This window comes from Scomber japonicus, chromosome 23 (genome assembly GCF_027409825.1).
Source record: "Scomber japonicus isolate fScoJap1 chromosome 23, fScoJap1.pri, whole genome shotgun sequence".
NCBI classification, from domain to species: domain Eukaryota; kingdom Metazoa; phylum Chordata; class Actinopteri; order Scombriformes; family Scombridae; genus Scomber; species Scomber japonicus.
Window position 1 is genome coordinate 9,261,635 of NC_070600.1, and position 18,054 is coordinate 9,279,688.

At 39.7% G+C, this 18,054-nt stretch overlaps 1 protein-coding gene across 1 annotated transcript in view; it reads left to right on the forward strand.

The window, feature by feature from the left end:
* Positions 1 to 282: 282 nt before the first annotated feature.
* The window catches only part of LOC128353289 (proton myo-inositol cotransporter), a 63,748-nt gene continuing 45,976 nt past the window's right edge, over positions 283 to 18,054 (forward strand). The window contains exons 1-3 of the mRNA XM_053313979.1: positions 283 to 868; positions 12,207 to 12,366; positions 13,519 to 13,727. Coding sequence (XP_053169954.1) covers positions 283 to 868; positions 12,207 to 12,366; positions 13,519 to 13,727 — 955 coding nt within the window. The remainder of the gene's footprint in view (positions 869 to 12,206; positions 12,367 to 13,518; positions 13,728 to 18,054) is intronic.

An 18,054-nucleotide genomic window follows, 5' to 3' on the forward strand; every position in this document is an offset into this window, starting at 1 on the left:
TTCCTCCCCACTCTTCCTTAACTCTCCCATCAGGACCACAGGGATGTGATGCACTGACTGTCAACACAAGGCTGGGGAGCAACTTTACTCAGCAACCAGCGCTTCTGTTTAGGAGTGGCTTTGGATAACCGCCACGACTCTAACTCCAAACTGAGGGGGGTGGGGGGGTTGATTAGTTAGGAGGGTAAGTGTGTTTTTCTTTTCTTTTCTTTTTTTTTGTTTGTGTTTGTTTGGAAGCATCAGATACAACTCAGCAGCCTTGTCCTGTGTTGCGTTACCCATATGTCGCGAAAGCAGGTCGACCATGACTATAACCTGCGTAGTATGAGCAACCTGATGGGGGAACGGTGGAAGAAAGTGAACGATGGAGGAGAGAGGAGTCTCATCAAAGCTCCGTCCAGCGCCAGCATCAGCAGCCAGGGCGCATCCGCCGGGACTTCCACCACCGGCGCCCCGGCAGCCTCCTCCTCCTCCACCACCTCCACCAGCACCACCGGGGATCTGGAGAGGGCTGCCCGCAAGCAGTTCCAGCAGGATGTCACGCCCGGGTTCGTCTACGTGCTGGCAGCCTTCTCCGCCCTGGGGGGCTTCTTGTTCGGCTACGACACCGGGGTGATCTCTGGGGCGATGCTCCTGCTGAAAAAGGAGCTGGAGCTGAGCGCACTGTGGCAAGAGGTGCTTATATCAAGTACTGTGGCCGCGGCCGCCCTCTCTGCCCTGCTGGGCGGCTTCCTCAACGGGCTGTTCGGGCGCAGAGTGTGCATACTGCTGGCCAGTTTCATCTTTGCCATCGGGGGGATCGTACTGAGCACCGCCCCCGGCAAAGAGGTGCTCCTGGCGGGGAGAATCATCGTTGGAGTGGGGCTTGGTAAGACCATGTGTTCAACTGGGTCCCTTGGGTCTGTGATGATAGATGCTTGTTGGAGCGGTTTTTTTCACAGAGCACACATTGCACAATATCTAACCTACACATCAGTATTAAGAGTTTGACATCTTATTTGTGGGAAAGCAAGTAAGAAAAAGTTACTGGTTTAAGCACTGACATGAGTTTTGAATCACATTTTAAAAGAATTAATTACCCATAAAAGAGGAGTTGCTCTTAATTGGAATCCAGTGAAAGCATCTCACCTCAGTGTCAGCACTAATGATAATGTGATACTTTATTGATTTCTGCTCAGACATTTCCCCTGCACTTGCTTTCCATCAGAGAGTTCAGAGGTCAAAATCAGTTTAAGTGCCCATTATTGCCAATTTTGTCCCCAACATTGAATGGGTTTGGTTTGTTGCTGACTCTTTATTCCCCACCCCTCTCCCCCAAGCCTGGTGTTTGCAATTACTCACAGCTTCTAATTACACCAGCTTGGCCCTGTGCTTGTTAAATCTGCATGCCACTGGCTGTTAGACAACTTGCAGTCTTTATTATTATCATTATTTTACATTACGATTATTATTAGGTTTGGTTGGGTAGCATTTAAGTGATAAAGGAAAAAAAACACATTCTGAATGATAAATAAGAGGCGGATGTGATTTCAGCACACCCAAAGGAAGCTAAGATGAATACAAAGCAGGCTGTCAATGAGGTCGCCCCCAATAGACACTGATGTCAGAGTTACATTTATATGATTGGCTGGCTGTCTGCCCTAATCCCTGCTTCCTCTCCTTACCAACACACCTTTGCACATTTCCCCATAATATCTACTACTTCCTTCCCTACGAACATTTTTCATTCCATTGCCCCCCACCCCCGCCCGGTTCCTCCATCCACTCACTGGGCGCTTTTACATGCATCCCGCCTTTTGATCAGAATTCAATGTACCCCAAATTATTCATAGTGGCTGCTGTTACTCATGAGTCACAACCTCTGTGGAAAAGGCGGTTAAAACTGGCTTTGTGAGCGCCACATTGATGGCACTTGTCTTCTGCCACCTTTGAGAGTAGGAAGCACTCTAATCGATGTTACATGGAGGAATTGCAGACCATTTCCTGTCCTTACACCACTGGGATAGGAGAGGAAGCTTCATTTATTTAATAAACATCTAGTGAGGAGATCTTTGTTTACTTCCTAAGCCCTTTATTATTGATGTTTCAATCTAGATTTGCCTCCCTTTAGCACTATTTCTAATACTTTCTGTGATAAACAACTGTCATTTTGACTATTATTGTGTGATATATATACTAAACATCCTCTAATGAGCATATATTTGTTTATCTGGCATCACGGATGTCCATGTGATGAATGTTCATTGTCTTAATGTGTTTCTGGCACTGTAGTTAATTTTCCACCAGGTGGGAAGGTGGTGAGGGCATCGCTGCTGGCTGAGAAAAAGCAGGACATAATCATTTAAAGCAGGATACTGGGAATAGTTCTGTCTACACCTAATTTGCATGTTTCATAATCATTTAGTAATGCATGTTGTGTGCAGTGGGAATTTTTGTTTTAGTTCTGAAAGACATCCAGTGTAAGAAGTCCTGGATGAAAGAGTTTAAAATGTGACTTGATTTTAAAGAATAGCAACTGAAACTTTGGCCAAACTAAATTAAAGCTTCTTGTGATAAGTGATATCTATTTACTAGTCTGTAGGATGATTTTCTTTCTGGACAAGAATGAACCAATTCAGTGATTGACAAAGGCAGAAGAGAGGAAAATTGGCCCTAATATCCTCAGATACTTTGTATGCAGACATCATAAAACTCATATTAGCATTTTCTTTGCTACTATAGTTTGTGAGGAAAGGCTAAGTTGTGTAAAGATGACAGTTCTGGCTGCTCTCTTTTCTCTTATCTTTCTTGTTCTGTCTTTATTCTCTGAACTTGTTTTCTGTATTTAATCAATTTGACTAAAACGAGCTTGATGTCGGGTAGAGAAACTGCAATCACTTTAGCTGATTAAAACTAGAGGGTGCACCCAGTAGAGTGCAGATCTCTGCCCAGGTGTGTCTGGACGCATGTGTAGTCTTAGTTTTCTTCAAGAAGCATAGTTAAGTGTAATAGTATTGTAACTGAGTGTCTTCCTGGATTCATCTAACTGAATAAACTTAATAAGGTAACAATAAATGGTATGATACGTCCTAACTTCTCAATTCCAGTATTCTTATTTAGAATATTTTGTTGTAACACACCACATAAAATATAACTCCCTCCCTTCCTCCCACCTCCCAAACAAATTGTCAATTGTCCTTCCTAGCTCCATTACATTGTGGTGAAACTAACAAAAATAGGGGTTTATTCATCTTGTATTACATCTAACATCAGCAGATCATAATATATCAGGTATGGAATTAATCTGCTGATTCTCTGCTTCAAGATGAGACCAAACTTTCTATGGATGTCTGTTTTTGAGCCATGATAAAGTCCAAAATGTGGCCTGTAATAGATTTGTTTCCAGCCTAGTCTGTTGCAGAAGTGCAGTTTCTAAGGTTAAGAGTGAGGAGTCAGTAATCAATGTTGGTTTAAAATCAATCACTGCAACCATGAGAGATCTTTGAGCACAGTCAAAAAGGTGTACAAGAACTATTAGGCTGATGGATGAAGAAGTATGTGAGATCAGATGCAGACAGATACACACACACCTGGTGGAGATGACAAGGGGAATGTATGATATTGAGTAACCTGTCTGACCATTGAATACCAACCATCATTCCCTCTTTCACTTTCCATCCACTTGTTTTGGGGCATATTCTAAATTTGCACACAAAGGACATGAAGGAAAATATTAGATGTTCAGAATCATACAGGCTGCAACATTTCTTACACAATATTCTCTAAGGGAAACATTTCTTTTTATCTGATTAGTTTACTTGTTCATCTCAGCCTGTGAAAACAGTCTTCAGTACAGTATGTCTTCAGTGGCTCTGTAGCAGCTTTGTCATGTAAATAAGTAACTATAATATAGTGATGTCAACAGAGAGTTATTAATGTTGGGCTTGGAGACTATACACTTTAAACAAAAAGCCTATGTTACAAGCTGAGGACTTGCAGTTTGAAAGATCTGGTTGTGTAACAGACAGGAAGAGTCTAATGAAGAGACCTCATTAAGATTCATTATTGGAAGTGTAGGATCAAGTGGTTTTAGAGCTTGGCCCATGCTAGACATCAAAAGTAAGGATATATATTGAGCTTTGCTTCTCCAGCTTCCACCATTTTTAAAAATCTGTCTCTTGTGAGTAACTCAACTTTATAGTACGATATAAAATCACATAAGTATCCCTTTATCATCGTAAGACCTGCTTTAACTTGTTTTTTATGGCTCTGGTGATGCAGTATCAGCAGATTACTGCTGCTTACTGTTACCAAAAGTACACAGAAAAACAAGACACATAGCCACTGCATTAGAGAGACAGCAAGATTCAATTCATCTACTATAAGTAACAAATACGTGTTGCTGCTTTTTCCTTTTAAAAATGTGAGATTTTGATTAAGGAAATGAATTGTAGTGATTTATTTTTACTGCATTTTTCGGGTGTAAATTTGATGCTGTCATTTTGAACATCATCATTAAACCGCTAGTCTGTTATTAAGATTAGTGACTATCAACAGGTACTTTCAGTTTGAAATGCCAGTCTGTAAAATGTACCGTGGTATTAACACAAATAATCACATCACTGCCAATCTAGTGTTGTCCTTTGTTGTTTGTTTAAAATGAGTAATAATGAAAGCTGAGGAACAAAATCAAATATTTAGAGAGATTTTAATATAAATACAATAAAAGAATAGGTGGGATAATTATTCCGACTATTCCAATATGAAACTGAAATGAGGCTCGTTAACACATACCAGCTTTGATTGTTAATATGGTGGAAAAAACAAATCACCCAGGTCATTTCAGCTGTTACATTGTAAGTATCCCCTCCCCTCCCTATCAACATCCCATATAGTCACCTTCATTATCCAAGCATGCAGGAGCCAGGCATGATAGATAATGAAACACATCCTGGCACCACAATTAGCTGCTGGAGACGCTAATAAGGCAACATTTTTCATTGCATGCAATTATTCCAGCCGGGCCTGTCACATGCACACTCGCATTTACATTACAGACAGTTCTCAGGAAAGCCAACTGCTTAGCATTTCTGAATTGAACTCACCTAAAAGGTCATTGGAGCTGTTTGTCAAACCAGGAAAGGCCATATACCACCATCCCTGCCTGCCTGTATTTCCAGCCCTAAGCCTCTGGTTTGTCAGCTCCTGGTCGGTTATTGTTGAGCTGACCTTTGCATGGGTACAGGGACTGTTGTGTGATACGAACCGACCGTTTCTAGTCTGAGCGGAGAGACGATATTGAATCAGACATGATTGACAAGGATTTATTATGCAACGTAGAAAATATAATCAAATTACTGTGAGAAGTTTTCTATCTGCAAAGGATACTTGAAAGATGTTTCATTCGTCAATCGTAAAAGTTTGTTTTCCTCCACCAAGAGGGCAAAATTCAATGCTGTAACACAGTTTTAATGAACTTCATCATTATATTTCTCCATCCAGACATCCTAAAGAAAGTGGGTGGAGGTTTTTTGTTGTGATATTATCTTAGATACACGACACAGAATTGCAAAGGAAATTTAACTCTCAGAAAATATCTTGTATTGCGGGATCACAGAGGTCTTCACAATCTGATTATGTTTGCATGAATGTTAATGAAGGTATTAGAGGAAGGTTAGCTTGCTACTTGTCTTAATCAGAGTTTTTGCAGCGTTTTCATTGGAATTACGGTAATATGGTTATAAATATAAGTGAAAAAAACAAAAAAAAAGCAGTAGGTTGATTAACAAGCTTTATCACATTTCCTTTGGAGTTGAAATTTTTCAGTGAGTGTAGCATCTTAGACTCTTTCACTAGTCTCACAGTACGACAAGCATGCAAGGCAACCAAAAATGTGCTGATAGACTACTAACCTACAACAACTACTTCTCTCTGTTGTTCCTATGTGATGAAAGATAGATTTTAAAGGATTAAAATGAGTCACAAAATGTTTTTCTTGCTTTCTTTTTTGTTTTGATGCTTGTAACATTAGTCAAAATCCATCCCTACACACAGGTGCGTCATAAAGAAGTACACTCATGTTTTCTGGCTAAATTATCAAGCAGTTGCAAATGTTAAGTTGTTTTGTCATTGGAAACAGTCCATGAAGGGTCTGGATGAAAATAGTGCTGTTAATTACTTTGTGATAACATTTAATTATTACCTGGAGGCTTGCTAATTAATTGGTTGGTTGATATAATTACTGTAAGTACAATTATTGCTATGACTAGGTTGGAAGCTGAGTGAAGACTTCATGAGGAGTGTGTTTATGTTGATGTAATGTGAAAGTCACATCTCTCAAATGTCAAGTGTTCAGGAAATGAGTTGTTATTGGCTTGACATTTGTGTTTTTTTCTTTATAAAAATGTAAACTAAAATGTCCAAAGTGAAGTTCCATGTTAAAATGCACCACAATTGTGATAATATAGGCAAACAAATCTGTTTTGGAAAAATCCAAAATGAAATTATGCAGACTTTACTAAATTTAATTATAAAAGGGTATAATCTCTTCTGCTTTTACCACTGAATTTCATCACCACTCACACCAATTATTCATTTGAAAGTCAACAACAGCTTTATCTGGGGGGTAGTTTTTCTCTTTTCCTCACTGCATTTTGAGGATCCTCCATTAGTCTCTAATTGGCTTCCTCCATCACAACAACTACTTAGTAGGAGCCAATATCCTGTCTGTCTCTTTACTAGAGCACAGTGATGGAAGGACCAGTGAGGTATCTTCTCTCGTTCTCTGATCAAATGAATCAGTCCTCAGCTTTGTACTGCGTGCCCAGAAGCTGCTTTCACAGGACCAGACAGATCCTTTGTTTAAGTGTGCTGTGCTGCTTTGAGGCCGAGTCTGACCAGACGATGACTTTAGAGCGTTCGTCTCTGTGTGTTTGTGTGTGTTTTGTCTGAAGAGGGGAGTGCTGGGAGCTGTCCTTGCTACTAAAAGGAGAGCTCATTAATGAGAAAGGGAACACTGTGCCACTGTGTTTGTAAAAGATTTGCATTCAAGAAAGAAGAAGAAATATACCCTTGTAGTAATTTTGCTTAATGTCTGCTGCAGTTCAAGTGGAGATCTTCAGAAGAATATGAAAACTGTTGCTCCATTTCGAAATAATGCCAAGTCATTTCATTCAAGACATGTCCTCTAAGAAACAATACTGATATAGGACAAAAGTTACTTAACAGACAAAAAAACTAAACAAAGCACACATTTTAATGCTTTTTTTTAAACATACAATTCTTAATAGACTTAGTCCCATAGTTGTTACCTTTCTTACTATTGGTCATTTAGAGAAAAAAAAAGCAGATTTGTGAGCAACATCCAGGTCATTTTGTTGTAACCAGAAGCCACTTTTTCATGCGCCACTGAGCAACTTCCGTAACAGGGTGTCATATTTGAGTCAGGTAAATAAATAAATTCAAATATTTGTTCCTGAGTCTAACTGAAAGTAAATACAGAAACTAGCCGCCTGGATTAGCTTTTCTTGCTGACTGTAAAGAGCTCTGTATTTAAGGGGCAAGCTTGTCCGTTCACCAAGCTAGCTTTTTTGGTTAGCTTACTAAAAACCGCCTATCATTTTCAGTAATGATAAACAAACACATTTTTCTTGTTTGCTACAGCTTCTCTTGTATTCTCGACAGTCAACCAAAGCCTCACCCATAGTAATAAACTGGCAGTTGTTTGGTTAGCTAGCAGGCTAGCTAAAGTAGGTAGCATGGTTAGCTAATGTAGGTAGCTACATTAGCTATCACAGGGGGCTGATGCTGCGTTCCATTTACTTCGGAAGTTGGAAGTCGGAGCTGGGAATGACGTCAAATTGTTTCAGTTTATAAGTCAGAAAACCAGTTCTAGCCATGTTAACCATAGCAATACAATTCCAATTGATAAAAACACATTTTGCTATATTTCCCTCATACAAACAGCATACCAACATGTCCACAGATAGAAGTTGGACAGTTCTGTGTTTACGACTGATTGAATGAGACATGGCAAAACTGCTAATAAACAGGATATTACTAACTTTTACACTGTTGATGCACGGGGCTACCATTTTGGATTTTGTGGTAGAGACTGGTGAGGTTCGTCCGAGTTTTTCCGTCCGAGTTGGAAATCCAACTTCAGGGAGTTGAAATGTCCAACTGGGAACTCAGAAATTCTGACTTCCGAGTACAACCGGAATGCATCATGATTGCTATGCTGGCTTTCAGTTTGCCTCAGAGACAAGCCTTTGAAGTTATTTATGTAAAGTTTGTTTGTTAGGGAAGGTTTTAGGAGGGTTGTGCTGCTTACCCTGATGTATGTTGCTTTGCTGGAGTTGCATTTCCAGGATCTGTAGAGCTACAATGTAAATATGTGTGCAAAATGAACATAGCCTCAGAAGGCATAGGTTTGAAAATATGAGTGAAATGATTACATTAGCAGCTTAGAATAAATTCCTTCTTATTTTTACACAGTTGATGAAGTGAAGTGAAAAATCTACAGTATTTGACCTTTTCACTGGCCTGTTATGGTATAAGCTTTAATGGGCTCTAACATATTTTTCCCATCACCACCTGCAGCAAGATGTGAAATGGAAATGATCCATTACTCAGTAAATATATCAACATCAGCTGTAGTATCTCACTTGTAGGCATATGGGCTGTCTTTGGCAGCAGGTGTGGCTTGGACAGTGCCAAGCTGGCTAAGATAGATAAAGCATAACAGCATGGAGGGAAAACTAGCAGAGAGAACAGAGAGTGAGGAAGAGGACTGGCTGTATGAGGTGAATACAGAACGAGGCATTACAGAAATTGTTTGTGTTAAATGTGCTGAAATCTGTGTGTATGTCTGTCGATGTGTGTGCATCTGCATACTGTCACATACAAACATACACTGCAAACACACACGGATACAATTCAGCTGTGATAATAGAAGTAAAAAGCTGATTTCACGGCTTTTGCTGTTTGCTTTCTCTGCTGATTAACTGCTCGACTGGAAAATCTGCCCACTGCTGTGTCTACCTGTTGAATAATGACATGCAGAAATTATTGTGGTTTCAAAAAAAATTAAAGCTCTCTTTTCATGCATGCTTGATTGAAACTCCATTCAGTGATACACTATATCATGTTGTTTTTCATACATTATTTTTTGCATGTTTATTTGAATTGCACACTTCAACAGGTGTTTTCAGTTATTTTTGACAAATTAGATCACTGCTCAGGTTGAAGTTGGGCAAGGCCACCTGGGAATAACATAAAATCACTAGCTGGACTTTACTCGCTGATAAGGATGATAAAGGTGTAAGTTGTCCTTTCCTAACAGATGCAACTAAGCTACCATGAGAACAAGGAAGATGTCAATCAAACAGTCGTAAGTTAAGGTCACATTACACTTGGAAATAATCCCTTTGACGCTTATTTACTTCAATTCAGATCAGATTTCACCTTCTTCTTCTTCTTCTTCCACATGATTTCCTACATTTTGCAGACTCCCAAGGTGCTCTCAGGCAACAGTCAAGTGAGGCACAAGGGGTAGTCAAGCTACCGCCTGCTCTGTTGAGACAATATGCAAGCATGTGTACTGCTGGCTATGCAATGCTATTATTACAATGTTTTCCTATAGGACCCATAGCTGTTGGTTTTTAAAATATATATGTACAAAACTTTCACAATAGCACTTTAATTTTAGAGGTCACTTGAGTAAAATGGAGCCATTGTTAATTTTATTAGTAACACCTGTGTGTTTCTCACTATGAAGTCAAAATGTCCTCTGTGAAATGTGAAAGTGCAATGTGACCATACCATAAAGGTGCCCTGTGGAGTTTTTGACTACTAATTGTCCTATGAAGTAGTAGTTTACCTACTTTTCTAAAAGCCAAAGTGAATTGTATTCCACATTCAATCAAATGTACAGTGGGGTCCAAAAGTGTGTGACAACTTTCTAATGATGTCTCTTGGTCTCAAAAGCTAGTGTAAACATAACATAACATAGTATTTATAGACGTATGTGACTTAATAGAGGCCCTACTCAATGTAGCTGCATGGTGGGAAAGAGAGTAGTGTTTTAAGATGCAGGCCTTTGTTTTAAGACCCAACAGCTTTGGCAGCAACAGAGTATTCTTCAGAGTATTCTTCAGGCAGAAACCACCATAGCTCAATGATTAAGTGAATGAAGAAGTATCTTAAGATGCAGCTTTTTACAGTCACTGGCTACAAAATACAAAGTCGATATTTCTCTTTCTTATCTGTTTTTCTGTCTTTCAGCAGGGTCTCTAAAAAGTGTATGAAAGGATTTCCATCCAATTGGCCTCAGCAGACTGGCTACATGCCAAAGAGCAGTTGATTAGATTTTGATGGGGATCTGGATCTCGGATTTCCGCCATCAAATGATAATCCGTAACTAAGATAAAGACTGCAATTCCAAGTATGGCCCAGAGATCAATTTGAGTGTAGCAGCAGGCTGGAGAACTGTTCAGGCTTGGCCAAGGTTTTTTGCACTATGAGTGCCTCTTTTCTGATCCTTGAACACTGAACATTGGACTAAGACTTGACCACGGGGCTTTGAACAAGGACTGTTAGTTTATTGAGTGGGAAAGAAGTATGTTTGAGTCTGGACGAGCAGATTTCTTTGTCCAAAGTCCATTTTATTTACCCTCTCTTGTATCTTGTAACATCAAAATGATTTTTATGTTGAGCTATACAAATGTTGATGATTTTGTGCTTCATCAAACCCCTCCATTCTCACTTTCTTCTGTCGAACTCTTGTAAAAGAAATGAAAAAAGACAGAAATCCTCCTCTCTCTTGGTTATCGATTTGTCTTCCTAGTGCTACCACAGAGTGGTGCCCGCTTGGAGACAGTGCGGCTGATTTCCCAGCAAGTGGTTTCCATAGCAACAGGTCGCCACGTAGTCATGGTGGCCATTGGGGGCAGGGTGGTGGCAGTAAGGGAAGGGAAGGGAGGTGAGGTGAGGGGAGGGAAAAGGGAGAGGGGAGAGGGAGGGTGGGTATATAGAAAGCGATGGCAGACTATTAATAGAGCTTATCAGGAGCCAGCTGCAGAAAGCTGCGGTCTCATGGCACCTTGTCAGATACATCCTTTGCAAACACACTCTGTTTGTTCTGTGTGTATGTGAGTACATAAGCGTGCATGTGACTGTATATGTGCATCACTTTCAGTGTGTGTGTGTGTGTGTGTGTATTTGTGTGTATGACTGGATGTTTTCCAGATCAGAGTAGTGCAGAGCCCATTACTGGGATGGACTATAGTGGACTCTTGGGTTCACTTCACATTAATGAGACATCATTGTTGCTTTTGTTGATGCCAGGGTCAAAGGTCAAAGTCACCTTAGCCCTTATCTAACCTTACCTTTTTAGAATTAATGATGTAAAACCCATTCAGTTGTAAAGCACATTTGGAGATTTTAAATTTGAGTTGTTAGTTTTTTAAATCGCACAATGAAATCAAATTTTGGGCAAAGTGATGACACCTTAGAAGATGAGTATGATACTGATTTTTTTTGTATGTTTCATACGTTTTCATATGCAAGGCACCATATCTTTCACTTTTTTCTTACATTTGACAGTATATTACTTTTAATATTACTTTATTGAAGTTATAAGGTAAAGCAGCGATAATACATTCTTTGATCAGGAGCCTAAAACAAGCTGTAACACAACATCAGTTTATAGGTATTGTCACAAATATGCAAGCAAGACATTACCTACAGTATGTACACATCCAACAGACACAGCAGCATTAGCATATGTTGGGAGTGTTATCAGGTTAGCTAAATCCCTCACTGTGTTCATTAGCTACTCACTATGTTGTTTTTCCACCATATCAGAACTCTTTTTGCCAAATATAACTGGAAACAAGGATGATGAGAACGGTGAGACTGAAACAAAATGTAAAACCAAAACAATGAGCTCAATGGTGCTAAAATGTTCTGTTGAGCTGAGAAGAACTGCAAAGTTAGTGATCATTTCTGTGACTCCTCTAACATTAACATCAATTCATTGTTCATTTAAAAATATTCATCAGTAGGTCATGATTTAGCTTATAAAACTGCATTGATGAGAGCAAGCTTTGCAACAACATCTGCTAAATGAGATACACCCTATATATTTATAGCTTGTTAACAGTACCTCCTGCTAACTGTCACCTCTACCTCCCTCTCTCTTTCCTTCTCTTTCTCCCGCTGTGCAGGTATTGCTTCTATGACAGTGCCAGTGTACATCGCTGAGGCTTCTCCGCCACACCTCAGGGGTCAGCTGGTGACGGTCAACACCCTCTTCATCACCGGTGGACAGTTCACAGCCAGCCTCATCGATGGCGCCTTCAGCTACCTGCAGCGTGATGGATGGAGGTCAGACACACACCTTTACACCCTTTAACAGAGTCTCCCTTTATGATTGGCATATACTGATAGATTACATTAGTGTCTTTTCTTGAGGTTCTTATCATATTAAATGCCAGAAAAAGTCAGGCTGGCTCAAACCCTGATTCCAAATGTCAACACATGCATGGGTTGAAAGGGGTTGAATTGCTGAAAGCAGCCATACTGTACGTACAGTAGATACAGAACACTTCTATCTTTGTCCTCCTTTTCTCTTTCATCTGGTACTTTTCTGCCTCTGTTTGCACCCTTCCCTGCTGTCACAGTAAATGCAGGTTTACAGATTTTTGAGAAGTTACTGAAGATAACAATCGTCCTTCTACTGCAAGGATTTGCTACAACTGCGACTCCGTCGGCGATGTTGGAGATTATTTAGAAAGTCCCAGATTGCTGTGATTCATGCATGATAATAGCTTTTTAAAGAGTTTAGAGTATGAGTGTTGCCTGACTGACGTATTTGCCGGCGCAGCAGAAGAACAGCCTTATATGGTTGGGTGAATTCTAAGTTACTGTATATAAAATGCTACCCCTTACCTCTACACTTTTCCTAGCTCAAGAGATAAAACTCTTAACAGTTGATCATTATCATATTTTTTTCCTTCCTACCTTCTTATTCTCAACCAGAAAGAATATGTTGAACTATGGTTGTGTGCATGAGTGGATACAGAGAGCAAGAGCAATCTTCCTTTCAACATACAGTAATAATCCAGTATTAGTGGTTTTGGGTGCATTTATTCAGATATAGGAAATAGACACTATAGTTTGGTTTTTCATCCAACATGAAGAAGTTAAACATTTATTTAATCCATGAGTGTGTGTGCACTAATGACTTGACATTCACAATTTTTTCAACTGGGCTATGTGATTGAAATATTTCATTACGTTACAGGGTTAAAGTTAAATGCTAAATGTAAATGTTAAGGTTATCTCAAGTGGAAGAATCTAAATTAAGCCTTGACATTTTCTTCAGTGTTTAATTTGAATTAACTAAACCACCTGAGCAAACAGCACAACGTAAACTGAAGCCTTTGTGAGTCATATTATAGGAAAGAGAAGTAAAAGAAATGTCAGTTATTCGGTTTCTGAAATCATTACTAGAGTCCTCCCTCCCTTCCTCTCCAGGTACATGTTGGGGCTGTCGGTGATTCCCGCCATGCTCCAGTTTGTCGGATTCCTGTTCCTGCCGGAGAGCCCTCGCTGGTTAATCCAGTGTGGGCTGACCCAGAAGGCCCGCCGCGTGCTCAGTCAGATCCGAGGCAACCAGAACATCGATGAGGAGTACGACAGCATTAAGAACAGTATTGAAGAGGAAGAGAAGGAAAGTGGAGGAGGTAAGGGACGCAGTGTGCAGCTGATCATTTCAATCCACACATATCTGAGTAAGGCGTATAAGCCTACTGTTATAGCAAAGTGCATGCATTAATATATATTGCTGCTCCTGCCTGTGCCTGGATCTGAAAGTACATTACAGTTCAAGGCAGCACGTAAGTACATTTTATTAATCAATCTGACAAAATAGTAAAATTAAAGGTGCCTTGTGGAGTTTTTCACTACTAGTGTTATGGAGTGATGTTTTTACAAGTAGGTCCGTGTTTAATTTGTATCATGAATGAATGTACACAATATACATTCACGCTGTTCCACTTATTGACAGTTGTGGTAACATACAATTACTGTAGCAAGGTGGGAGATAGGAAGAATGCCAGCTACTAAATATGGATGTAAACAATGCAGGATTTAAAATGTTCTCAGGTCAGGTAACCTCAGCTTATCTCTGAGGTGCTTATACAGTACAGTATGTATTAAAATCACTTCTAAAATCCACCACCAAAATATCAACCCAAATGTTGGGTTGTTCAAGGTAAGCATCATCATCAGTTCAAAGCATAATGAAGCATCTAAAGTAAACTCTTTTCAAGGTATTTCATTGGTACACAGGTAAGTGCTACAGGTAGGAGGTTAGTCATTTATCTTCTTCGTGGGACCTGAACAACAAAAAACCTCCTCCACATCGTAATCACGCAGGCCTGTGAGAGTCAAGCAATAATTAGACTTTTCTTATAAATTCCTGCGCTCATATTATTAACACTTCACAGCTGACACATTCTCGACCTCCTGAGCCTTGAAGGCAGCAGCCTCCTTTTCAGTCACTTTGATGTCCGCCTCTGTGAGAATGATTAGACACTTCATACTCCCCTCCTGCTGTGAGAAGCCCTTCCTATTTGAAGCAACAATAAGTTATTCCGTTCCCTGCTGTATTCCCTTGACTCTAAGGGCAACAACGGTGACCTGCCAATCAAACAGTGCGGAGAAGCACCGCAGCATCTTTTCTCTGTAGTTTCTGTAGGTGGAGCTCTGTTATCGGTCTCTTCATCTGCAGTTTCTATCGCTGTTCAAGATGACTTTGTTGTTCTCCTGCTTATTAAAAAAACTTTCATGATGTCAACCATCTCCTTAAAAATGTCACCAATTACTACTCAAAATTGAAATATTTTCAAAATTTGAAATATTTTCAATTTTGAGACCGAGTGCTTTACAGGCTTATCAACATGACATCATTTAAACTTTCAACAGGGTGAATGAGCGCTGTCTCAGTAGATAGATAGAGATCTCCGGTAGAGCGGTAACTGGACAGAAAGTGGAGGAGGTTAATGTGATAGAGTAGATAGAAAAATATTTTCTTCTTCATGGTCAATTATTGTGTGAGCTGACCTTTGTCTGACCACATGGAGACTGTTGTTTGATATGAGGCTTTGCCAGTGTGAGCTGACAGTATTGAGCGACGCTGTCAGAATGATGGTAGATTGAGCTTTATTGGCTCATATCACTGTTTCATAACACTGCTTGAGACAATCATAAAAATCGAGTGTGTGTGTCTGTGTCTGATCAGTTTTCTTGCTCAAACCAGTCCAACAAAGCACTCTCTTAAAAAAAGAAACACGCACACACATACACAAACTAGCATGGGCTCACATTTATCATACTATTTATCTGCCATCTGTTTATGCTCGTGCGTGTGATAGAGAGCAAAAGTGAAGTACAATTAAATCCACAAAAGAGAGACATTATGCACACACACACACAGCATATGGTGTTATAATTACAGCAGTGATGTGAATCCCTAAAACTGTCCTTCTTTGACGCCCTGTGCTGCATCTTTCTGGAACTCTCTGACTTGATCAACAGTTCAAATGTCTTTTCGTTTCATTTATTTGCACATGATGATTGCTAGTCTCAGCCAAAAAACTAATTTTCAGCTGTTGTCAGTTGGCCAGATGTTAAATAATCCATGAAAATAACAATACGACAATGGAAGTACAATGATGGTAGATTTTAGGTTTATTGTCCAGGACAGGAAGAGCTTGTTTATATGCAGATTTAATTGGTTTTATTATTGTGTGAGTGGTAAGAGATTAACTGGTTATGGTTATTATCATGAACAGGTTATTGTAACAGAATGTGATCACAGCATGAAAATGGATTTTATTCTAACATTTAAAAAATTGTATTGATTGAATTGGTTTTTGTTCACAACTGGCTGAAAATAGTTTTACGAAGCAGAGTCATATAAGGTGACACCACGGTCTTTGCAGTTGGCAAATGCTTGTGGCTTCTAACTTATTACATAAACTGGGTGTTGCTGAGGGGCACAAGTTACCATCAAAGTACATGATCGCTTTAAAAAGTACATTTCCTATTGCTAATTCTACAGATATGGAGCACACTTCCCTGATTCACTGTATCTAAAATATTCGGTGACAATATTGAACTTTGTTTCTGTGTTGTGAAAGTCTTGATTGGCAATGACTTATGGATAACAAATGTCTGCAATGAGCAAAGCCTGGAGAATAATGGGGGGAAGGAGAGAGAAGATAAGAGAGTCGATTAATAGGTAGGAGAGGACAAGTGGGCAAATGACCAGAAGACAGTCGATGAAGAAGAGGATGAGGAGAGAAGGGGAAATTGGATTCATCATGCAACTAATCAACCTTGACAACTGAGAACACTGTGTCTCTGGACGGAGTGACATCCATAGATCCTCTGGGTCTCTGTGGCCTGCAATGAAGAGGACCCTCTATCACACACATAAACACACAGATCATGGTCACTTTTGGGGACATTACATAGATGTACATTTATTTCCTGGAGACTTATCCTAACCCTAACCATAACCACTACTTGCCTAAACCTAACCCTAACCTTAACTGCTGACCCAAAAATCATATTTTTCTCAAATGATAACACAGCTTTTGTTCCCAATGGGACAAGCCATGCCCAATTAACTGTGTGAAGTGTGAAATTTGTCCCTGGAAGTAGCTTATGACAGACCAAACACACACACACACACAAACACTCATATAGGCAACGACATGGGACTCAGTGTGTGTCCAGCTGTTTCATTTTCTTTTTACCGTCTCTACTCTCTATCACTGTAACTCATCCTTACAGTCATTATCACTTGCTGTGTATGAGGAGAGACGCAGCAGGTCGACTCCTCTCACTGCCTGTTATCTTGAAAAATGAAGCCAATGCGGAAGTGCCAAAAACTGCAGTTCCTCAAATGGCCATTTGGGGCTGGCTACAAAAGTGAGTCAATCCCCATAGACCCCAATCTTAAAATGCCCAAATTTACAGCAGAAATGAACATGTTTACACCCTGGTCTCTATATAGTATATATATGAGTGACAGGTGGATGACCTCACAAGCAAGTCGTTACCACGGCAATGACATTGGTTAGGTAACGTAAGCATGGCGTGAACCTATAGATTCACAAAGTATAGGTATAGCCATCACTATTTCAGTGCGTTATCAGTTAATTGTAACATTTTGGTCTTGTTCAGCATTTGGTTGTACTTAAAGACCCTCTAAGAAGTCTTAGTAGGCAAGAAGGTACATTTTCTAATAATGTTTTTACGCCTGTTTTTTTGCTAGTGAAAATTAGCATTAGAATTATTGCAGTTAACCGTAGACCGTAAATGCGCTGTGCTAACCAAGCTAGCAGGAGGCATTAGATTCAGCTGCACCCTTGTGACCTAATATGGTCACTTCTGGCTCTAAAAACTGGAGATAGTGATGGTCAAAATACACATTTGGGGCTTCAAAACAGGAGTAGGTGACATTTACTGTTTGGTGTGGCTTTTAGAGATGGAGCTGTTTGGCTTGAGTTTGTGTCAGAGGCATTTTTCTGTTAGCATTGCATATGAACCATGGAGCAGGTCTTTATGCTGATATTCTACTGAATATAGTGCACCTTTCATTTGGTTTTGTTTAGCATGATGAACGGGGCTGGAGGATTGAATTGGCTGACTGCCCATGGCACATTAATTCAAAACATAGTCCCATAATGACAGTTACTTCCTACTAAACTCACTCACAAGCCACTTTGTCACAACTTTGTATTCACTACACTTTGTCTTCAGACTCAAAGGTTTGTTTTTCAATGTTCCTGTTTTTCCTTGTTATGACACTGCAGTCTAATAGTCACAAGTTGACCCTGCATGACTCCCTAGAATAACATCAATTGGATTTCTGAGAGTGATCTGGTAGAGTAGAAGAAGATTTGTGGATGTTACATTGTGTAAGGCCTTTGGAAAGCTAGCATCAACAAAATATAGAAAATATTTGTATTACCTTCTAGTTATCATGCTAGTTCTTTA